The 25,530-nt window shown below is 35.0% G+C and overlaps 1 protein-coding gene across 1 annotated transcript in view; it reads left to right on the forward strand.

Moving 5' to 3' along the window:
- NEGR1 (neuronal growth regulator 1) overlaps positions 1 to 25,530 on the forward strand; it is an 862,215-nt gene that overhangs the window by 491,788 nt on the left and 344,897 nt on the right. The window contains exon 3 of the mRNA XM_045897413.3: positions 19,764 to 19,889. Coding sequence (XP_045753369.1) covers positions 19,764 to 19,889 — 126 coding nt within the window. The remainder of the gene's footprint in view (positions 1 to 19,763; positions 19,890 to 25,530) is intronic.

Raw genomic sequence — 25,530 nt, forward strand, 5'->3', positions numbered from 1 at the left:
GTATGGACATAAGTTTCCAACTCCTTTGAGTAAACACCGAAGAGTATGATTGCTGTATCATATGCTAAGAGTATATTTAGATTTGTAGAATAAACAAAAAAATCCCCCCCAAAACAAACTGCCTTTCAAAATGGCTATACCATTTTGCATTCCTACCAGCAATATGTGAGAGTTCCTATTTTTCCATATCCACTCCAGCATTTGGTATTGTCAGTGTTCCAGATTTTGGCCACATTAATAGGTGTGTAATGGTATTTCATTATTGTATTAATTTACATTTCCCTGATGACATATAAGGTGGAGTGGCTTTACATAAGCTTATTTGCCATCTGTAAATCTTCTTTGGTGAGAATGTCTGTTAAGGCCTTTGGTCCATTTTTTAATAGGATTGTTTGTTTTCTTATTGTTGAATTTTCAGAATTCTTTGTATATTTTGGGTAACAGTTATTAATCAGATGTATCTTTTGCAAATATTTTTCCCAGCCTGTGGTTTGTGTTCTAATTCTCTTGACATTGTCTTTTGCACAGCAGAAGTTTTTAATTTTAATGAGGTCCAGATCATCAATTATTTCTTTCATGGATTGTGCCTTTGGTGTTTTACATAAAAAGTCATCACTATAACCCAAAGTCATCTAGGTTTTCTCCTATGTCATATTCTAGGATTTTTTAAATTTGCATGTTACATTTAGGTCTATGATCCATTTTGAGTTAATTTTTGTGAAAAGTGTAAGACCTGTGTCTATATTCTTTTTATTTATTTACTTTTTTAACATGTGGATGTCCAGTTGTTCATTGAAAAGACTGTCTTTGCTCCATTCTGTTGCTTTTGCTTCTTTGTCAAAGATCAGTTGACTGTATTTATGTGGGTCTATTTCTGAGCCCTCTATTCTATTCCATTGATCTATTTTCCTGTTCTTTGGCCACCAATTGTCTTTTTGCACTCAATGTTTTATTTTTTTAGAGTAGTCTATTAATACATATAGACTGAGTAAAGCATTTTGTCTGCAGTTCAGAATACTATTGTATAACCTACTAGTTTATAAACCCATGGACTTTAAGGGTTTATCCAGATTTTTGCTTTTTACAAACTATATTATCTTTGATAGATTTCCTTATGCATATGTGAGATTTTCTCTAGCACTTTTATAACCTAACAGTTTATAAAAATCCATGGACTTTTAGGATTTATCCAGATTTTTGCTTTTTTCAAACGGTATTACCTTCGATAGATTTCCTTGTGAATATGTGAGATTTTCTCTAGCACAGGGGTTTTCAACCACGTAAACCTGGTGAAATCATCTGGAAAGCTTTTGAATACTATATATAAATGGCAATTCAGTTTGTCTCGAGTAGGGCATTGAAATATATTAAGAACATCCTGGGATGGCTGGATGACTCAGTCAGTTAAGCATCTGCCTTCAGCTCATGTCATGATCCCTGGGTCCTGGGATCAAGCCCTGCATCAGGCTCCCTGCTAAAGGGGGAGCTTGCTTCTCCCTCTCCCTCTGCTTTTCCCCCAGACCACTCCTGTGATCCCTCTCTCTCTCTCTCTCTCAAATAAATAAATAAATAAATAAATAAATAAATAAATAAATAAAATCTTAAAAAAAAGTCCCAGGTTTTCCTAATGTGCATCCAATCTTGAGAACCACTACTCTTGTTTAGGACAGTGCTTCTCAAACTTTAATACGCATGTGAGTTACCTAGAGAACTCATTAAATTGCAGCTTTTGATTTAGTAGATCTGGGCACACCTGAAAATCCACACTTGTAACAAGCTTCCAGGTGATAGAGAACCATATTTTAAAGCAACAAGGCTCTAAGATATGTAAATACTTAGAAATGAAATTATAGAGATATATGTGCATCTTCAGTTTTATTAGCTGTTTCCAAATTGTTTGCAGATTTATACTATTTTCATCATTGTATGCTATTTCATTTATAGATATCCTTATCACCTTTAAAATTTTACCAATATTATGAATTTGAAATTATGCTGTTTTAACTTAAACTTTCATAACTACTAATGAAGTTCTACTAGTTAAAGTGGCCATTAAAGTTACCTCTTTTATGAATTTCCTATTTATATCCTTTATCCATTTTTTAAAGATTTTTAAAAAGATTTTATTTATTTATTTGAGAGAGTGAGTGAGAGAGAGAGAGACAGCACAGGAGCAGGGGCAGAGGGAGAGGGAGTGGGAAAAACAGACTCCCCGGCTGAGCAGGGAGCCCGATGCAGGGCTCGATCCCAGGACCCTGGGATCATGACCTGAGCCAGAGGCAGACACTTAACTGACTGAGTCACCCAGTAGCCCCTCCATTTTTTAAAGATTTACTATTCATTTTTTAGAGAGCACCAGAGAGCACCAGAATGGGGGAAGGGGCAGAGGGAGAAGGAGAGAGTATGGTAGGATAAGTTCCTCTCTTTATTTTTCTTACTCAAGGTTGTTCTGGCTACTCTTTGTCCTTTACCCTTCAGTATTAATACTGAACTAATCTTGTAGAATTCTGTGAATAAAAATGGAAATTTTAATGTAATTTTATCAAATGTATAGATTTATTGTGGGAAGAATTAACACGTGTTTTGTAGTCTAGATAAATTCTTAGCAATTTCATCAAATTCAGGAGTATGCTACATCTCTTGAATATTCTACAAAGACTATTATATTATATATGATCAATGGCTTTTTTGGACCTTTCTTTCCAATACTAATACTTCTAACTTATTTCCTAATCTTATTGAACTTGTTAAGAATTCCAGTACAATGTAAAATAGAAGCAGTGAAAGTGGGCTTACTTACCTTGTTTCAGGTTTAAGGAAATAAGTCTAACACTTCATAATGAAAAATAATGATCACTGTGAATTCTTTATAGATCCTTTTAGTCACAGTATGAAAGAAACTTTCTATTTCAGGATTGCAACTATTTTGTTACAGTGTTTCTTCTTATATAATGTTTTCTCTATATCTATTGACAAGATCATAATATGTACTTCTTCAGTCTCTTTCTGTGACATATTAAGTTAGGATATTGTTGAACAAAATCCCCAGTCCAGGAGTAATGCAATATATATATATTTTTTTCACTTGATGGGTTAATATTATATTTTTTCTGTGTTCATAAGTGAAATTGCTTTTCTTGTATAGTTCTTGTCCATGTTTAATATCACATTATATCAGTTTCATAAAATTAATTGGTGATATTTTGGGGTTCCTGGTTGGTTCAGTTAGTTGAGCATCTGACTCTTGATTTTGGCCCAGGTCATGATCTCAGGGTCATAAAATTGAGCCCTGCTTTGGGCTCTGCACTCATCTGAGGGTCTGCTTGAGATTCTTTCCCTCTCCCTCTGCCCCTCCCCCTGCTCACATGCACACGCACTCTCTCTTTCTCCAACAAATAAACAAATCTTTAAAAAATAGAATAGAATAAAATGAATTAGTGATGTTATTATTTTCAGGAATAGGTTATATAATAGCAATTATTTCCTTGCATTTTCTTTCTTTAATCTTCTTTTGTTATAAAAATCCATAAAGTTACAAAACATAGGGATTAATTCCTTAAATATTGGTGGATCTCTTTTAAAAAACTGGCCATATTATTTATTTCTTGCCAAAGAGCATCCAAATCAGTTGTTCATTATAGGCAGTCTACATTATCTAGAGACCAGTTCTCTGTGTTGTATTTCTGTCATCTTCAATATATGATTTTCAATTCCCAAGGCCCCGTACATAGCTGTGTAGGGGAAAATAACATGGAGGATCATCAATGGGAAGTTTTTGTGGGCCAAATCTGAAAGTATCACACATCACTTCTGCTCACATTCTACTGTTTAAAACCCAGCCATGAAGAACAGCAGGGGATACTGGGAAACAAAATCTAGTCATGTGCCAAGAAGAGGAAATCAATTTGGTGATCAATTAGCAGACTTACTACACCCACAAAGGAACATATTGTATTTCCCTGCTACAAAACTTTTTTCTTTCTCCTATAAATTTTATTTAATTCCCCTTTCTACAAAGTATCATGCAGTAGTAAGCACATGACTCAGTCATTTAAGGTACCATTTGATTGTTACCACTCTCAGCCTGATAGAAACAATTTGATATTAAAATCTTAGCACAATGCTACTGACTTCCTACCAAAAAGCACAATGTTATATACAGTTGGTGACTCTGCTGTCATTTGGTACATGTTTTCTACAATAAAATAACTGACTGGCAAAAACCAACCATAGTCACTGCTGTTTTTGCAATATGTTTGAAAGGCAGGTGGTCATCCCATCTCTGGAGATTAAAAGCAATTCAAAGATAAATGTTGAAAGAAAGGAGAAACCAGGGCAGAAAGTGTGTGGGTTTAGGTGTTTGTTGAAACAGGATGAGAAGGGCTCTTATGTTACTCATCAACTGAGAAACATATTTCCATCTGTTTACACTAACTCACTGATCTGGATGCATCACTGTGACTGCTGTAATGCACACAAACTCAAAAAATGTGCTTCAGTTTAAATGCTTGATGTAATAGTCATATTATTTTGGCAAAGGAATATATAAAATTGGTCAATGGAGTTTTCAGAGAGCACAGAATAGTCTCTTTTTTCCCCTACAAAGATATTAATCAAATGTTCTTTCCATGACAAGAATCCAACAAGAGCTTACTCAGGCCTATTGCGTTTTAAGCACAGAAAGGAAACAGGAAATTGCCATTGATCCAGGCCCTTAAATGTGTCCATGGTGTGTTTTACTTGGATTTGTTTCTTCTTCGGTACACAGTACAGCAAAGAGTCAAAGAACACATCTGTTCATTAACATTACATAATAATTTTTTTTTAAAAAATGTAAAAAAAAGAAAAATCCCAAGAGTCTATCTGACCCAAGCACCCACTCAATGTAGTAATCCCTTCTTTGATTCTATTGTTCTTCCACATTCTCTGAGACTCTTCTGATGACAGGGAGCTTGCATTTTTATATAATAATCTTTTTCAGTATGAGGACACTTTTTGTTTGGTACATACTTCATTATAATGAACTTAAATCTATCATTTTCCTGTGTACTGGAACAAAGTAGAATAAATTCATGGATGAATCAAAAAATTGTATTTCCTTACATTTCTTATCTTTATATAAACATTTTTAACTCCTGGGCGCCTGGGTGGCTCAGTCGTTAAGCGTCTGCCTTCGGCTCAGGTCATGATCCCAGGGTCCTGGGATCGAATCCCACATCGGGCTCCCTGCTCTGCGGGAAGCTTGCTTCTCCCTCTCCCACTCCCCCTGCTTGTGTTCCTGCTTTCGCTATGTCCCTCTCTCTGTCAAATAAATAAATAAAATCTTAAAAAAAAAAAAAACATTTTTAGCTCCTTAAGTTGTGTCTTTACATGGTACTGTGTCTGGGCACTTTACTTTTCTGAATGACCTATAATTGTGAAATAACACGCCAGTGTTTCACTCTTAAATTGTAGAGACTATAACTGAACACATGACCCTTGATACAGTTTTATCAATAAATATGCTTCCAAGAGTTTTACCCAGATTGTTTAAAATTGAGGAAAGGAAGGGGCCAAACACAGATTCCTATGGTACTCCTCTAATAGTCCCCCCATCATACTGACATGAATCTACCCATCAATATTAGTTGTAGTGGCTTAACCAGATAGGATTCTTTCTGACCATGTGATCTCCTTGTCCACACTTCTCCATTTTATTGCTTAAACTATTGTTAACAACTACCAAATGACTCCTGAAATATATATTTGCACACATACTCAATATGTTCATAGAATTATGAAGTTAGTTAACCTACCCAAAAGGTAAATTTGGTTATTTTGACATGGCTAAGCTTGCTCTTCATTTCTCTCAACCCTCAAAACAAAAATTTAGTATACATTCTACCCTTCCAGTATAGTAGTATCTGTGAAAAAAAAATAGTTATGATAGGTATAGGCAAAACTATAGAATGAAAGAACTACTGTTCATTGAGTTGATTATTTGAGTTTTCCATTTTTCAGAAAGAAGAGAGGATTTGGCTTATTTTTGGAAGATTTGCCAAGTGATAAGACTGGAGTGTTGAAAACAAGAAAGTTCAGTAGATAGGAGAGGTAGTTCCAAACACTCATGCCCAAGGGAATATACTTTTCAGTCTTAACTGCATTTTTAAACTCTTAAAAATAGAATAGGATATTATCTAGGAAGCCAAAATAAAAATGCATGATACTTTTCAACTGGGATATGAAAATATGTGACACACCTAGTATCTTGGAGAAGCTAAAATAAACCAATGTTGTTTTTTTGTTGTTTTTTTTTACTTAATACCCCGAGGAGTAGTTTGTGCACAGTGTCCTTTAATTCACAAAGGAGAAGTGGTAAAATATTTCTGTTCCTCAGAATGTAGTAATGAATATGAGGGAGAATAACTTTTTAATGAATGTGTTAAAGACTAACTCTCCAAGTAAGAAACATTAGAATAGTTGAAAACATTCTTATTCAGCACTTTCTGAGCTCTTACGATGTCCAAGTATGATCCCATACAGTACTCAGGGATCAATAGAAAATGGTTCCTGCGGGCACCTGGGTGGCTCAGTTGGTTAAGCGACTGCCTTCAGCTCAGGTCATGATCCTGGAGTCCCGGGATCGAGTCCCACATCGGGCTCCCTGCTCAGCGGGGGGTCTACTTCTCCCTCTGGCCCTCTTCCCTCTCTTGCTATCTGTCTCTCATTCTCTCTCTCTCAAATAAATAAATAAAATCTTAAAAAAAAATAAAAATAAAGAAAGAAAATAGTTCCTGCATTCATATTACTTTTCCAGAAATATGTAAGAAATAAAAGAAATTTGTTCATGGTTTGAAAGCAAATAAAGGGTAAAACTTCAGTTGTGACCAGCCAAGTAGTTCAATCAACTATTGCAACCATGATGATGGTCTGCAAATGGACCATGATGTTTCCCTGCTCTGTGCCTTCATACATGTGTCATTCAACTTGGAATTCACTTCTCTGGATAGTTACAGTGTATTATTCTAAAAATTGTCTTTGTATCTTCATCACCACCCTTCCATCTCCATCTGGGTTGGGTGAGTTCCTTTTGGATTTACATATTTTATGTACGTCTCTCCTATAACTTTATATAGTTATGTTTTTAATTTACTTCTGTTTGTTTCTTCCCATAATATATAAGCTACTGGAAAGCAGCAATTCTGTTTTATTAAATTTTAAATCACTAGCACCTCTCATAGTCTCTGGTGCATAGCCAGTGAAAAATAAATACCTTCTAACCAAATGAATAATATATAAATCTGTATAGAGAGACCTTTTGAGGTTAGCCTTCCTATAATTACATTTCCTCCTTTATTATCATATTCTGGCATTAACAAAGGCATATAATGAGGTTACAGGATACATACACACATAAACAGGTATATCCAGTATAATATATGCCAACTATATAACAATATACATACATGTATATATTCATGCATATATGATTTTTATATATGCATAGGTATATATAAGATATATAACTCATTAATTATATAGGTTTTATATTGTATTCAAAAACAGTAAATGAAAGAAAGTCACCAAATTTCAGTATTTTTATATGGATCATCTCTATCTCTTTATCATGACTTTACAAAGAACTACCTATGGATATTTTCCTTACAAATGCTCATTAGACTAACACCTAGATACAAGACAATTTGTAATATTGAATACACTTGATGGAAATCAATGAATTAAAGAGACAAACCTTTTATTCAATACCAACAAAATTATGAGTATCTGAAATTTCCAGAGTTTTTGTGATTCATATTTAAATGTAAGTCCCAGAAGCTAGCCCCAGTATAAAACAATTTCTGGCAAGAGAATGACTTTTTTTCCAATGAATAATTTAAAATGCAACTTTTTCCATGTGAACTGTCTTATATCTTGGCAGTAGGCATAGTATTTCAATAATTTATACAATTTTGAATATAATATAGTTAATGCCATAAAAGCAATTTCTTTGATATTGAATTATAAGAGAATGCACTTAGGCCACTGTGACTAATGATCCAGGGGCCAGCAACATGGCAAATTACCCTTTAACCCAATTTTAGAAAGAATCTGTACATGTAACCATAGGACTGTGCTGAGATCTCCTGGTATATAGTTGCATAATAACACTTGGTTGTTACACTTTAAAAACATAAATAAAGCATTATCATAGAGAAAAGTGGTTAAAGAAACATGATAATTTTTAAAAAATAGATAGATGAAAATTATTTTGGTGGGAGCAGAATATTAATGAGAATCATGATTTTATTTTTTACATTTCTAAATAAAACCTATTCTCAGAATTTTTCCTGAGGCAAGACTATAGTCACCCTGAAGATCTAATCATGGTTATTCCATGACAGGTGAGCGACTGCACATTCGTATGATAATGTACAGTTTTTATGAGAAACTAAGCAATGTCATGTGAAAATAGATTCCTTGGGCCCTCCAAGGCAAATGAATAGGCTCAGGGCTTGCCAGGATGTAAGGCAGAAATGGCAAGATTATAACTCCATGACTGAATCCAGACCACACAGGGCTTGCAGCATATGGTCAGGATGTTTTAAGTATGTAACTCCACGGTACTGTTTACTTTCATAGGCCATGTAGATTTCTATATCATGGCAATTTTCCAGCATGTAATGACCAAGTGTCTCCAATAAGTGTCAAATGTTTCTAATTCCCACAATGGAGCAATTTGGGTTGATGCCAGAAGAAATTTACAGATATTTTAATGCGTGTATATGGTCAAAAAAAAAAAAAAAAGGAAAAGGAAAAATTCATGTCTAAAGTTAGGGCAAACCTGGACTTCCATTTTCTAAATGGAAATTATCAGAGATCACTGCCCTCTTCAGACTGGTGCTCCCACCAGGCCCTATACTCACAGTGTAAAGGTGCACATTTTCTCTTGAACTACATTACTCACTCATGTTTCAGATATCTTAGTTTTTAGTAAAAGTAATCAGGGGTTTGATCCTCACAGGAAGTTTCCTCATCTATCTTCGGAGTCTCCATTTTGTTCCACTGTCTGTCCTGATGCAACACACACTGTCTTTGTTGTACTGTTATAATGAATAGTAAGCCTTGGAGTCAGATAGCGTAAGTCTCCGAACTTTCTTTTTTTTTTTTTCAAACCATACCTGAACTTAGTGATTTTAAACAACTACGTTTATATATTTTACTCACTATACTATGATTTGGACACAATATTTGGAGTCTTACTGGGATAACTGGAAGAGTTAAGAGCCTAGAAGAGTTAGGGTGTTTCCTAGGGGCGTTTTTGTTTCTGTTGTCTCAAAAGTTCTCCATGTGGGGTCCATGTGTTCTCTCCACCATGGCGGCTCCTGGGTGGTCAGCCTAATTATATGGCAACTCAGACCTCCAAGAGTGAGTGTTCTTAGACAACAGGGCAAAAGACAAATGGTACTTTATGATCCAGTCTTGGAATTCACACAGCATTACTTCTACCCAACTCTGTTATTTGAGATGGCCAGGAACCTACTCAAATTATAGTGAAGGCACTACTAAGACCTCACTCATGATGGAAGAAATGGTGAAGAATCGGGGGCCATGTTCTAAAACTGCCATATAAGCCGACTAACAAAATAGCAGGTGAGTGGGTGGAAGAAGAAATTGGGGAATGGACATGTAGAACTCTGTCCCATTATAGACCCCACTCCTGTCAACAACAAAAAAAGTCATTAAATTCTCAGTACATTACCCATAGTCAATGTCCAACAAATACTAACCTTTGCTGTCAGTATCCTTTCGTTAGACATGTTTCCAATAAGAAAGGAAAGAGAACCACAATGCCCATTTTTGAATCCTTCTCCAGCCACCTTCTAGCTCAGTTTCTAGAGGATGTATGACTTAGAGAATGGGGCACTGTTTTCTGCCAAGGCTTAACATCATTCCTTGGTGAACTTTTTGGACCGTGTGGAAATATCTGGGATCTATGCATAAATATATGCATAAAAAGCCTTAAATGAAATATATGAAACTATTAGTAGTGATTCTCTCAAAATGGTGAGATTATATTACACTGAGTGACATGAAAGCATTGGCAGCCATTTGTTTGTAACCACCAAAGGACAATTTTAGATGTTTCAACCCCATAGGTGATTTAGGTTTTTTTTCCCCCTCACTCATATATTTTCCACATCTTTCCAATAGGTATGTACTACCTTCATAATTAGGGAAAAATATTATATTCAAAGAACAAAGACAGCAGAGTACTTCAGAGAAGGCATTATTTTTCTGATTGCACTGAAATGACACAGCTCCTCTGCAAGTACACAAAACAGCATAGCAGCGTTTACATATAAAAATCTGCTAAAACATATTTATTAAGCCTCAGCCTAACAAGGAAAACTCATATTGAACCGGAACAGGCTTACCTCATGAAATCGGGAGGCAGGTGTTTACATTATAGCTTTATGAGACCAAGGGTAGACATTGGACTTTCTTGTGTTTCAAAAACACTAAAGCAAGCTTTTAGCTACTGGAAATATTTGCTAAGAAGGCAGCTGGGTTCTAGTATGGCACAGCTGGGCTGTTTTCTCTGGTTTATGTGGAGAATAATTCAGCGCCAAGGATGAGGCAAGAAAAGTTCACCCAGCCCATTCCAGGGGGCATTTGCTGGCACATTTTCAAACAGACCAGTGGAGCTGGCCACCAGGTTTATGGGAATAGCGATGATACTGGAAGAAGTTGCCTACTTTCCTCAAGAAAATTCCTGGAAGTGGTGTCATTAGCTAGCTGGGTTGGAATTTTTTAAAGTTCTTAAAGTATACTGCCAAATCGTTTCCAGGAAAAAGCTCATTATTAATTCTTAATAAAATGATATCATCACTGCAGATTTAAAGGTATGGAATAGGTTCCTTAAGAATTCTGCCACTCTAGGTATGGACACCTACATTTGTGTGCTTTAAGGAATTTCAGTTGTGATGTTCTTCCTGTGTATTTTGTAACTATTCTCTACTAGGGAGAATGCTGAGTTAAGTAGGCATTGTGGATTCCCTGTGATATATGACTCGGCTGTAAATGTGCTCTAGCTTCATGCTGCTGCTGCCTGAGGGGGTAGCTGCTATTATGGTCCTGATTTTAAGCAGTATTTTATATCTTTGAACCATCCAAGTAAGTGAAGCTGAAGCTAGCCTGAGGTACAGCAGGGATTTGAACTCTGGTGTATAAACACTCATGTGCAGAGGCCAGCTATTGATCCTCTAGCCAAAATGAAGCAAAAATAAAAATCTTTAGAGTCCAAAATATTGAAACTCTGGTATAACAATGCTGTATTTTTTGCCTTCAAAATGTTTACATAGCAGGTGGGAAAGTTGCCATCAACCAGAAATTTAAAAATCATTAAATAAATGTTAAGCTACCAGAACTTAAACTTTCTAAATCAGTGCCCTTTATTCTTTTATCACATTTAACCCTCATGTATGCTAAGCCATCTTATATAACCTATACACATGTAAGAAATATTGAATTTCTTTTGCCATGGAAAATCTATTTAGCAAATACACCTTTCTTCAGTGAGAAAATCTGTCTTAAAGTTTAGAGATTACTTGCTTCTTTCTTTCACCCCCCTCATGCACAGCCCATGTGTTAGGTAATCAAAGTTAGATGGAGACAAGAGGAAAAGAAGGAAGCGATTTCCATGTTGATTTTTTCGATAGCTCCATGTCCTGTGAGGTTTGTTCCCCTCGGAGGTTTATTTTCTTCTCTCCATCGTTGATTGTCTTGCTCACTGCTATGCAGAACCAGTTCTGGGTTTTCCCAAGAGAAAATTACAACTGGGAAAAAGTTGCCCATAACATCTTTCTAATCTTCAGTATGGAGCCCTCTCTATGCCCACTGTGCTGCTTGCTCTCAGGAAGTGTGAAAATGTATGCAAGCTATTAAGGCATCATCTCTTCAAGGGGTAGTTGCATTTCAGTATTAAGCCCTTGAAAGCAGGTAACTACTCTGAGGATATGAAGGAAGGCCTCTGTAATTACAATGGAACCTTTAAATAAATAGGAGGGAATCGTTTGTGGAGAGGTCTTTCTGTCATCCCATAAAGCTATAAAACTGTAAAGCTACATGCTACACTTTTTGGTCTAGGATCGCCTGAATCAGCCCTCCCACCACTCCAAGATTATAAAACACTCATCAGATTATCCTGATGAATGAGCTGTATGAAGTTAAAAACTACTGTTTTTAACCCTCAAAGTCCACTCAAATTCCATCTGTTTAATGAAGCCTTTTCTAATATCAGTATCCCCTCTAGTCTGACTCCATAGGCAGAGTTAGATTTACTACTCTGTGTTCCCAAAACAATTTATATTGCAAAATCCACTTTGTAGGATTTATGACTCCTTATTATAATTAATAGTGTTTGGTCTTTCACTCTTTAGACATAGACTTTAAGATTAGTCTCCCTAATGTAGTCGGGTCTCAATAAATGTTTGTTAGATGGATGGATGGATGGATGGATGGATGGATGGCTTAAAATAGGTTACCACCTGTTTTGCCATTTTATATGGCTGACCTCCTGCAGGACAAGGTCAATTAAGAAAAACTTGCATGAAGATTTTCTAGAAAAGGAAAAACACTAAGTTAACCAACATGATTCAAAGATTGAACCAAAGTCTGAAAGATACTTTTTTTTTTTTTTTGCTCAAACATGTTCTTTGCCCCCAAAAGTAGTGCTGGCATATTCCATCCTTAGGTATTCACAAATCTGCAAGTTTGCATTTACAAGTCACACTTGGGTTATTTTTTCCTCCTATCACTATCTGAGTGATGGGATGAAGGGAGAAGCCATAGAAATCTCTGAAATGTCATAAACTATAAAAAGTCAGTTATAGTCTATGAGCTGGAGAAAACAATGTTGCTAGTTAGTTGCAAGCCAGGAAACCATCAGGCACCCACCAGCAAACCAAAAAAAAAAAAAAAAAATCATGAAACAATTTCTTCTCTCAGTTTGAGAATAGCACCTTTTCCAGGAGGTTTGTTATGTAACGTAGATCTGCGTTCACTTTCTGGGGGCTGGCCAAGACTGAAAAGGAAAGTGCCAGCCTAGGGAAAGGAAGACTGTTCTTTTGATGTTGCCAGCCATTACCAGATATGGGAGTTCAAAACAAAGCCAATTCTCCAAAGATTTATAGTTATGTCTAGCTTGTTGACTCAAGCAGTTTGGAAAATCTTCAGAGATATAGTTTATTCGAACTAAGCTAGGCTCCAAATCTGTGGAGAGAGAAAAAAAGAAGCAGAAATAATATGTACATACTCTTAGAGTCAAATCCTTTTGGCCCCAAATTTACATACCTTTTTAAGTAAAAAAAAATACTCTAACCAACACATACAGTACTGTGTAAGATGTGACAGCCTATTCTGTTGAATATACATGTATATGACTATTGTCCAATTATTTCTCTGAGTTTGCATGGCAAAAACGATGATAGGCAGTGAAATAGGAAAATACTGTGCTTTTAAATGAGTTAAAAAGAATATTGAATCCCCCAAATTGGAAAATCCTTGAAAAAAGTCACAGAGGACCCTTGACACTATAATTACATTTTCACTATATTCTCAGACCTTGTATTATATCATCCTTGCAGTGGTATGAAATTCTATGGGAAATCTTCATTACAAAGTCAAAGAAATATTAGCTCAGCTGTTAAAAAAAATAAAAAAATATTTGTGGAATATCTTCCATGTGTCAGGCCCTTTTCTAGGTGTTGGTGGTAGGCTGTTGAGTAAAGTAAACTAGGTTCCTACCCAAGGTCTGTACTTATGTTCCATAAGGAGAAGAGGCAATAAACAAAGAAGTAAATATCAATGACACTGTCAGATTTAAAAGATGCTATACCAAAGAAACTACAAAAGGAGGAGTGAGGTGGTACAGAGGGTTATATGTGCAAGCTGTTATCTCAAAAAGACGCATACCCAGAAAAATCTCTCTTGCATTAAGATGATCAAAGCCATCAGTGACACAAGGCTTTAAGATGAAATTTTAACCCTTTAACATTCACTCAGAAATCCATATTTCAGCGTTTCTTCTTTGTAGTAAATTTTGGGGGTGGAGGAAGGCACTGTGGAGAAAGGTGAGTCCAGCAGGACACCAAAGGGATGCGATAAGGTATATTTTTATTCCATGTTGGCCTAGTGAACACATTTGGAGAACACATCTAGTGACTACGTACATAATTCAACTAGATACATGAAAACCTTTAAGTGATTTTAGTAACACTAAACAGAAAATGATAGAAAGAGTTCACTTGCCTATGAAACACTGCTGTGATTTTTACACCCTAAGGAAGCAAGTGGTTTTTGCAGTGCCCAGAATACCATGGTTATGATAAATACTGAATTGCTGTTTCTTTCAATAATCTGTGATTGTTTGGGGCCAGATTAAATACATACTTCAGCCACTTTTAGCCCTGGCATTCTAAAGAAGTCTTCCACCTGGATTTGTATGTGCTGTTGTCTTTCATGGACTCTTACAACTTAAGAACTTGATGGTGCATTTAATTGATTCCAGTGAGCCAGTGCAACTTTCCAGATCCAAATAGTCAGTGTCTTGCACTTATAATTAAGAGCCATCAAATATATCCTCTAAGGGTTTTCAGTGTTATGTGTGACCTGGCCTCACATGTCATGGAACTTAAGATAGGTGTGACTCTATTGTATTTATTATTTCTGGAAATCATATGCACAGACATTTAATATAATAAGAAACTGTGCTCACCTGATTCCCATGATGTACAGATTAGTCACCCTTATGTTGACTTCTCAAATTTTTGTTGATTATGTTCCAGACTACAGGATGGATTCTTAGAAGAAATTTAAGTTACATCTGTGAAGGTTGTTCATTAAATAAACAAGCAAAAAGCTTATTTATTTATGTAGGTAAAAAATATGTACACATTAAAAACAAAACAAAAAACAAATGAAGCCATTCACAAACTCAGTTGCACATCATGATGCAAATGGTGGGGAATAATCCCAAATGGTTGGTTGTGTAAAATCATTAGTGTTTCTCTAACTGACTTATTTCACTTATATGTGTAATTTAAGAAAGAAAATGGATGAACATACAGGAGGGAGGAAAAAAAAAGAGAGAGAAACAAATCATGAGACACTCTTAACTATAGAGAACAAACTGAGGGTTAATGGGGGTGGGTGGGGGATGGGATAGATGAATGATGGGTATTAAGGAGGGCACTTGTTATGGTGAGCACTGGATGTTGTATGTAAATGATGAACTACTGAATTCTATTCCTGAAACCAATATTGAACTCTGTGTCAACTAACTAGAACTTAAATTAAAAAAAAAAAAAAAAAGAAATCATTAGTATTTGGTTTGGATATACATTCTCTGATTTTTCTTACTGATACTGCTCCATACCCTGACTAAGGACACTGTGATAGATGGCTGAAATGAGAGAAGGCAGTTGGGGCAAGTCAAACTGCACAATTTTTAGTGAAAGTGAAACTAACAAGAAATTTAAATTACCTTTAATGAATTGAAAGCTAGTGACACATCCAAATATGCATCATCCCCTCACCGTGGCATCCACTGAATAGACGTTGAGGACAGGATACTAGGTAGTAGTTGAATTTAAGGCCCGCAAATAATTAAAGGTAAAGCAGATTATCAATTTGATGATCCAAGAGCGATTCTTTTAAATGTATATGGGAATTTAAAAAGCACTTAACCCCAACACAACCCTTAAATCCTCTTTCAACCTCTTTTGTTTAGAAGGTTTCCAATGGTCTTCAATCTCTCTAACTGGTGATACAGAACAATTAATTATGAATGCAGTTGTAAAGTCATGTATATCCCCAATTAGGGTCCCATTAGGAGAGAGATATTCTGTGATTTGTAATGAAATCTAGAACTTCCACCCTTCATTGGTTTTTAAAAAAGATTTATTTTTTAACTTGAGAGAGAAAGAGAGAAGAGAGAGAGAGAGAGAGCATGGCCAGGGGGAGTGGAGGCAAAGGGAGAGTCTTAAGCAGACTTTGGGCTAAGTACAGAGCCTGACATGGGACTCGATCTCATGACCCTGAGATCACAACCTGAGCAAAAACCAAGAGTCTGACGCTTAACCAACTGCACCACCCAGGTGCCCCCACCTTCACTGTTTTTACTTATGGTGTTATGATATGATGACAGTGATGATAATGTTATAATAATTACTTCCTATGAATTAAACAAGTTTACATTTCGATGAATAATTTATTCCTTTATTATTCTGCTCTAGGTCATAAATACTTAAATATGTACACAGCAATTCAAAATGTTACTAAAATCTGTACTTATTTAGTGATTTAAAAATTGTGCAATTGATTGAACACATTTGCTCCTTTTCAAACTAATTTTAAGCTCAATTTCTAAATGAGAAGAGTGTGAGGAAGTTTAATATAAGGTGTATGAAAAAGGAACGTACACCTAGAATAGTAAGATATTTTAGCTCTCCTCATTTCTGTTTTTCTATGCATAGAGTATTGGAAATACCATAAGACACGCTGTTTTGTCATTCAGAGCTCAACAGAGTCCTCCGACCTGTGTGCATGCATGATTTATACACAAACCATAACGTGGGAAGAGCTACTAGAACCAGATGGGCTTGAGATACCTGAGACATTACCATTCTTCCCTGCTTATGTCACCCAGAATAGAAGCATCTTTTTTTCTTCTATTTTCTCTGAATCTGATGCTCCCTCAGATCATACCAAGACCTTTCCCAGTACCATACCTTATTCTGGATGCAGAGCTAACAATACCTCTATTTCTGTTGTCCTACATTGAGGTTATTCATAGTTTTTCTCTATTATAAATAGTACCACACTGAATAACTTTGCGCATAAACTATCCTACATGGTTCACTTTAAAAGAAACTTACATAAAACTAATGTTTGCTGATTCGAACCCAGAAGGCATACCTATTAGACATGTGTTACTCATGTAAAATGGAAAAGGAAAACATGGAAAATATTTGTCGTCTCTCAGTTACTTACTATTTGCCTCCCTCTTTTAATTTTAAGTTCCTTGAGGGCAAGGGTTATGCCTTGAAAATTTTGCATTTCCTGTGAGTCCAGAATTATTCCTTCCATAATACTCAGTAAAAGTTTGCAGTCTTGAACTGAATATGAAATGGCTTTGAATAGTCAGCAAACCAACACCTGTTTTTGCCTCCACAAGCTACAATGCATGTGAAGGATTTCACTGGTTCTCTTTACACACAGCATCTGCTGCCAACAGGTGATGCATTCTGGGGAGAAGAGCCTTGCCAGAGGGACTTTCCTTTACTAACATCCTCTTTCCAGATGTTTCTTCCCTGTAGTATATCCTCAATTATGAGCCCCCAGGAGGCAATTGCCATCACTGAGATGACATGTCACACCTAGAATTCGACACTCTTCCCCCACCGCACATTTTCCCAAAGTTAAATGTCAAATCTGAGTTTATTGCTAAGGGATTTGGTTGTTTCTCTGTGAAGCCAAATATTGTGCTTAATATTAGTTTACCACTCGTGTTTACCACTTTAAGTGTAAGTAGACATGTAAAGATGAAACTAAACTATTTTAAGATCAGGTGGAATTGACAAAATTATATAGAAGATAGAATTCATGGTCTTATGGCACTCCATCCTTTTTCTTAAATATACATACCACTATCTAAAGTTGAATTAGTTATATGTTTGGAATATGTAAATTAGACTGATCTCTGTGTACTGTCTTCTGTATGAAGAAGGAAAGTACTATATAACTTTTTTTTTAAATAGTGGCCATTGGTATGTATGTAATTGTGTATATGTATATATGTACATATGTACACATGTATTTCATAGTTCACTATTTCAAACCTGTACCCACATCCACAAGCCAGATGATAGTTTTGTTTGATGTAAGTTGATTGTTATTAACTTTCCTATTCACCAATGAGTCATGCACACTTTTCTTTACTTTCCTCACAGGATATCGTAATGTCTTTATTTCTGTTCTGTTTCAGTTAAGCTAAAAAAGTCTTCTATTTGGAATGGTTTTTATTTTATTTTATTTTATTTGCCTGGGAACAGCTCGCTGAAGGGTTTAATGATAATATGTTTTAAATGCGATTAGAGAATGTCATTTAGAAACACTTACAATGTTATATTACTTAGAAATAAGCTTTTTTTTTTTCAATCCTAGCAACAGTTGCATATAATCAAATACTTGATATTTACAATCAAATCATTTTAGGGTTTTTTGTCGCAAAGATTTGCAACAAAATCGAAGATGATACTCAAGTATAGATAATTTAATTTATCCTTGTAAAAATTATAATTACCTTTTTAAAAATAACTATGAATGCATATCTCTTGCATACAGGAAGCCTAAGAATGGAACAATTAAGAGAATTCTGGAAAAAGGCATATTTTTCTAAAAATTATCATGATATCTAATTACCATTTATTAGTTTCAACCTGGGAACTTCAACATACTATAATTTGTATAGAGTAAACTAAAACTTAAGGCACAGGCCAGTCTTACACACTAACAAACTGATGAAGTGATGAAAGCATGGGAAAAGGGCAGTAGTAAAATTAAATTCAAAAACCATATATGCATTTTAAGGCATCTAATAATAATAGCTAACACTGATGCCAGGGACTTTTCTAAGTTCTTTAAAATATCCTGGTTTATTTAATGCTCACAGCAGCTATATGGGGTTGGTACCAAAATTGTCTCCAGCTTTCAGATGAAGACACTGAGCCTGAGAAATATACATACATTGCCCTGGATAACACAGCGAGTAGAGAACCCAGGATTCATATCCATGACATTTTAGGATGAAGTGAGACCATTTGATATTTGAGGGACTATGGACAGTTTAATTGGAAGTTCACTTAGAGATTTTCCTATCCAGCATTCCCAAAGTGCATTCCATGGTCTCTAGTTTTATCAAATGCTCTTGAATAAAAGCTTCCATATTCTAATACATCAGAAAAAAAAAAAAAAAAACACAGACAAATACCATATAAATTTTTCCCCTTCACTCTTGGAGATTTACAGTAAGCATAACAAAGTTTCTAAGAAATCCCAGAGTGAAGAGATCTGTTTTCCCCAGTGGTTTCCAGCCATCACTGACAAGAAAACTCTTAATGAAGACACCTTTCAAGCCCTTAGGAAATGAGTCCCTTCAAATATAAATAGTTAGAAAGTCCAGCCCTACTATCTGGCAGATAGAAAACTGAGGTTGCAAATGCCCTTGTAACCCTGAAATCGTACCTCCTAATCCTACACATGTTTGACCTCACTCAGCTCTTAAAACAGCATGTAGGCATAACTTTTCTGCTATTTTAAGTTTCTTCCAGATTTCCATTTTTATTAAATTATCTCCACAAGAAAACCATCATTATAGTGAAGATACATAGATGGAACAGAGTGACTACATTCTAATTGACTTAACACAAGCATGCACAATAAAATTTTAATTTATGTAATATTCAGATTTTTTTGTTATTAAACATTCCATTTATCTTGAAGTATTTAATATCTAAAAATTAGAGAATAATAAAACCAACCAGGGAACAGAAAACTCTGGGAGAATCCTGAGGATCTGGAGAAATCTCTTGAGTGGTGACCATGAGCCATAGGTACATTTCACCACCACAGTCTTATTGTATAATATCATGGAGTTGATCAAATGTAGTTCAACAGAATTTTTTTATGTATTTTTCTGACCACTGCATGTTTTGTCATTTCAGTTCCTCCGAAGATATATGACATCTCACGTGATATGACCATCAATGAAGGAACCAATGTCACCCTTACTTGCTTGGCCACTGGGAAACCAGAGCCTTCCATTTCTTGGCGGCACATCTCCCCATCAGGTAAAGCAGAAATATATCAGTGTTTTTTGTGCTGTGGTGTTCAATATTTTTCTGTAACCTCACTTGTTCAGAACCTAAGAGTCTACTTATATTTTTTACATTTTTTCATGAGGTAAGTGGGATGCATATTTTTTTTTAAAGATTTTATTTATTTATTTGAGAGAGAGAATGAGATAGAGAGAGAGAGCATGAGAGGGGGGAGAGTCAGAGAGAGAAGCAGACTCCCTGCTGAGCAGGGAGCCCCATGTGGGACTCGATCCCGGGACTCCAGGATCATGACCTGAGCCGAAGGCAGTCGCTTAACCAACTGAGCCACCCAGGCGCCCGGGATGCATATTTTTATACTTAATCTTTATACCTCAATGCACTGTAGTTCACAAAAGTTAAATAAATGAACAGTTTCTGTCAGAGCCCAGAATAGAATCTGTGTCTCTTGATTCTTAGTCAAGGTTATTTTCATTTTAGTATACTGGATAATCACAAATCAATAGACAAAAAACTCAAATGGAAATATCACAAGAGAAGTATCTTCATTTAAATGTGTAAGGCTTTTATTCAATCGTCATTCACATGTTAATAGGCCAGCATGAACTGCTAAGGTAATCAAAGGAGAATGAAATTATACAAATTATGAGGTTGCTAGGTCTAATTTCAAAATGCAGTTCAGAATCAAGGATTTGGCAGTTAGAATTAAATTTTAACTGATGAGGGACCTAAAAACCCAAGACTTTAAGTAACTTGTACAAGATCGCATAGCTAGGTGAAATTAAGGGATATAACATTTTTAAGGGTTTCTGGTGCTTCTGCTACAGTGCACATGCTCCTAAAGAGATTAAATCAATTTAGGAAGTTGGGGATAATCATCATCAAAAAGACTTTTCACAGCCACTCTTCACAGAATCACCAGTTTGCGTCAAGTTTAAATATTTGAACTATCTAGCTTTGAGTCATACCCTGGAAGTAACAAGGGTACTTTTAGGGAATAGGATCCCTCCATGTTTCTGGTAAGTGAAATTTGATTTTATTTGTTTTATAGTTTTGGTGGACCCAGCTCTAACAAGGCTAGTATGATGAAATTGCTTTTAAAGAAATCAGAAAGGCACCCTTTATGTAGGTGTAGAAAGAGTACAATTGTCACATCCTTTTTATCTGCTAATGCTTTCTTTAATATCACTTATCCTTAAGTGTCTTTCAGTTTCCTCATTTATGCAGGAGGTCTAATGAGACTTACATCACATGCTAAGTATTACTATTAATGTGAGAAAAAAATCAATATAACGGCAGTATACACTTATATAATATGCATTATGGCCCCTATAATATTTCCGAAGCATGAGAGTGCTCTTGACTGCCAATACTCCACTCCTTAGAGCAGCTACAGGATCATAAAACTGGTATACAAGCACTGAATTAGTCGCAGGATTCTCCATGGGGTAAAGTGAGACAAGGGCTAGCAGTTAGGATACACCTGCTTTTATCTCAAGGTCCTTACACATCAATTCAGCCAATCCTCCTGCAAATCTCATCACCTCAGTTACCCTCACCTCATTGTCTACTTTCCAAAAATCAAATAATAAAAATCCCTAGCTATTGTGAGACTCAAAAAAGATAATAAGCATAAGTGTGCTTTAAAAAAGTATAAGGTGATATGCAAATGTATGGCTGATTCTTAATCATCTTTCCAGGGATTTAAATCTGATATGGCAATGTAATTTTTGTAAGAATGAAGCACATAATCTCCATCTTCATATAATTTAAGATTAATATTTTGGACTGAACTCTCCTGCTTTGCAGTGCTTATTATTATGCATATTCTTCTTTTTTTAAGTGCTTGGATACATTTTGGTTTAATTAAATAGCGTGAATGTTGGCTAGTGAAGTTATTAGAATAATGATAATGGATAACATCATGAAGCTGAAAGAAGTCAGATTGGGTTTATAAGTTAAACTGTGCATGGATTTATTTTTCTGATCCTGCCCTACAGAGCAAATGAGTAAAATTAGCATAAATATTAACTGTTATCCAATGAATAGCTAGACATGGCTGATATATTTATAAATGCTTCCAATAATTTCAAATTATAATTTGTTAATGATCTGTATTAAAATGCATAGCACTGTGGAGTTCCTGCTTTAAGTAACATGTCTGATAATTCTATTAAGTTTCTTCAACTTACATGTTTATATTTGAAAGCCAAATTATAAACTTCATTGATCTGTCTACATTTACCAAAAAAATATCAACATTTTGCATACTCTCATCTTTTGCTGTATCACAAAAGAAAATGTGTCTCAAAAGAGTGGTCACCATATGAACAGTGGAGAGTGTTAAAAACAGATCCAGATACACTCCCTGTCAATACTAGAAATAATGGCTAGTTTTTGTACATGTGTGATTTGTTTAGATTTTTTTTTTTAACCAGTACTTTTGTGAATTCTTGCTGACTCATTCATGGTCTATATCAGTTTTAAAAATCAATTAAAAAATGTCTGGTCACAGGATGATAGCCCCACAGAGCTTCTCCCTAATCCACAAAAAAAATTAGGTTGTGGGTTCAAGCATACCACAAACATTGCCTGAACTGACTGGAGGTGTCATTCTACTTGTTAGTTCAAACAACTCAGTGTACCTTCTGCAAAAACATCTTTTTTGAGATGTTTCTGGATATATGAGCTTCCTTAGAGTTTACGTATGATGATAATTTCTTTCTTTCTGTATTTTCTATTCTGTATTTAGGAATTAATTTCAAATTCATGTAAAAATTGTTAGAGAAACAATACAAACTCTGCCCTACATCCTTTACTCGGTTTCATCCATTGTTTCTCCCATTTGCTTCAACATTTGCTGTGTGTAGAGTATGTGGAAATTTACATATTTTTTCATTGAATCATTTGAGAACAATCTGCATATATCATGCCCTTTTCTTCCTAGTTATGTCAGTGTGCATTTCTGAAGAATAAGGACATTCTTTTATATATAACCACAGAGCCGTTTTCAGCTTGTTTACATTTAACACAGGTAACATACTTTTGTCCCATTACTATTCATATTCCAATTTTGTCAGTAGATGGAATAGCGTCCTTTATAGTTTTTTTTCCCCCCTCTTGTACAAAATCCAAGTATCGTATATGGCTGACACATCATTTTACTCCTCTTTATTCTGGGGTCTAATTCCTTGGTCTTTGTCGTTTCCAAACATTGATATTTTTCAACAATGCATGTGCCACCCCCACTTTTTTAACAGAATGTTTCTCATTTGGGGTTTGACTTAAGTTTCCTCATGATAAGGTTCTAGTTATGCCCATCTGGGACTGAATAAGTAAAGTTGTAGATTTCTCAGGGAGTGATATCCAGAGGCACAGGATATCCATCCATCTGGCCCTCATTTGTGATGTTAATTTTGATTACCTAATCAAAGTGTCTGATTTCTGCGTTATATAGTTCCTTTTGTTTTTTCCTTCCCCATGCTACCAATAAGCAATAGGGAGAGATTTTAAAAACATTAAATGGAAATGTCTGTTACTTGTTAACCTTCCCTCAGATTTTGCATTATCAGTGATTCTTTTGTGAACTAATCTTTACTCTGATGATTACAAAGTGATGCTTTTTCTAGCTTGAGCAATCCTACTTTTAACAGTTAGCACTTGGCATTCTACTATAAATAAGAACCTCACTTCCCCCTATTTCTTCTTTCTTTCTTTCTTTCTTTCTTTCTTTCTTTCTTTCTTTCTTTCTTTCTTTCTTTCTTTCTTTCTTTCTTTCTTTCTTTCGGCACAAGTTCATGGATTCCCAACTTTTTAAAACTATTTATAATTCATTACTGCCTTTAGTTATTTTGATGCTCAAATTTTTCCTCATTTGGTGACTGGAAGACTTCCTTCTGATTCCTGTGTCCTTGTGATGTGATTTTTTTTTTTTTTTTTTAGTACTTTCATACTTTCTGGCATGACAAAATATGCCAGCTTCATCCTGTATTTTAGCTGCCCTATCTCTGGAATCAACCATTTTACATTACTTCAGTGATTGGATATTGTTTACTTGGGGTTATGATAATTATACATTGATTTAAAATATATAACTCTATTGTTCTACTTTATAGTAAAACTATCAGAAACTCAGACATCTAGACTACTCTCTATGATATTCTATTAACCAAAAGAACTTAAATAACTTTAGTGCAAAGGATTAATCCTATTTTGTTTGGTTTTATCTAACAGCAATCCTGGAATAGGGCCTGGGACCTGGTGTGCATACAGAGGGTGATTATAGAATTAGTAGTAAAAAATATTTATATCATGCAAAATATAAGGAGGCAATTGTTCTATCGTGAGAGATTTAGTTTCAAACATCTTTATTTACAAGAGATACTACTGTTTTACCTAAACTATGACTAATTTCTTATATACTTAGAAAATTTTCAAGGTTTTCTCAAAATTCATACTATAAGGTGTATGATTCCCTTTATTCCTACCAGTAATTTCTTAGGCATTAGGTGGTTCCAGTGTAGTTCCGTGATTAAGATCATGAAATTATATCAGTCATAATTGGATGTGAGACCCAGATCTTCATCTTACAAACTGTAAGATCTTAGACAAAATTATTAACTTCTTTAAATTTTAAATATAAAATAGTGATACTAATTGTCCCCATTTCATAGAATAGTTATGAGTATTAAATGGAATAGTATAGAGCTTTGAACAGAGTCCATGACTTACAGTAAATATCCTGTAATAGTAGCTATTAGTTTATTACTGAAATCTATTTAAAATTTTGATCAAATGGAATCTCCAACCCTGTTTCTAAAATTGAAGGGCCTACTTATAACTCTTGAATGCAATTCACTTACCCAAATGAGGATATCATAATGCTAAAACTCATTTAAAACTTTTAGAGAACATTGACAAATTTATACAAGGCATCTGATTTTGAATCTCTTTATATTCAAAATAAAGTTCTTAATCATAAATCATTGCATTAATAAATCTAGACCAGTCAGGAAAAAAATAGGAAAAGTTAAAAGATAAATTTTAAAATAATAGATTACCAAAAAAATTATTTAAAAAATACAAAAAAATAATAGCAATAGATTACAGACAGATAACAAATATGGAGGCATTTTGAAAGTCTCTATCAAATTTCCACTTATTATTCATTGTTGCTCTTCTTAATCTTTGCTTCCTAGTTCATTTTTATACCTTGATATCTGGAATCTCCAGATATGTTCTCACTCTACCCTGCTGGTGTTTATTAGCTGACAAAGATATTCTTTTGGATCTGGAGCTAAAATATGATCATAAACACTGAGTTGTATGTCTTAAATTATTTTTTTGGTCTAATTTCCATATGCTTAGTTCTGTTTGATGGAATATATCACCCTAATTATCCATAGGAGTTAAGGCTCTTGCCTAACTCAAAATAAAGACTGTTCAGTTATGTCCCTTTGTCCTGTTATGTTCTGGATTCCATTCATCCCTTCCCATTTGTCAGTTCCTTATCCCATTAAATATCTCCTCTTTCCCTGCATCTTTAACCTGTTCCCCTCTATTGACTCCATCCTATCCACAAACTCAAGTTATTCTTTTCTGACATCAATCCCTTGACACTTTTGTTTATATCAACAATTATCGAGCCCTTTTAAAG

Source organism: Mirounga angustirostris, unplaced genomic scaffold (genome assembly GCF_029215605.1).
Source record: "Mirounga angustirostris isolate CCGP_5_RB_7025 unplaced genomic scaffold, mMirAng1.0.hap1 SCAF_4, whole genome shotgun sequence".
NCBI lineage: Eukaryota > Metazoa > Chordata > Mammalia > Carnivora > Phocidae > Mirounga > Mirounga angustirostris.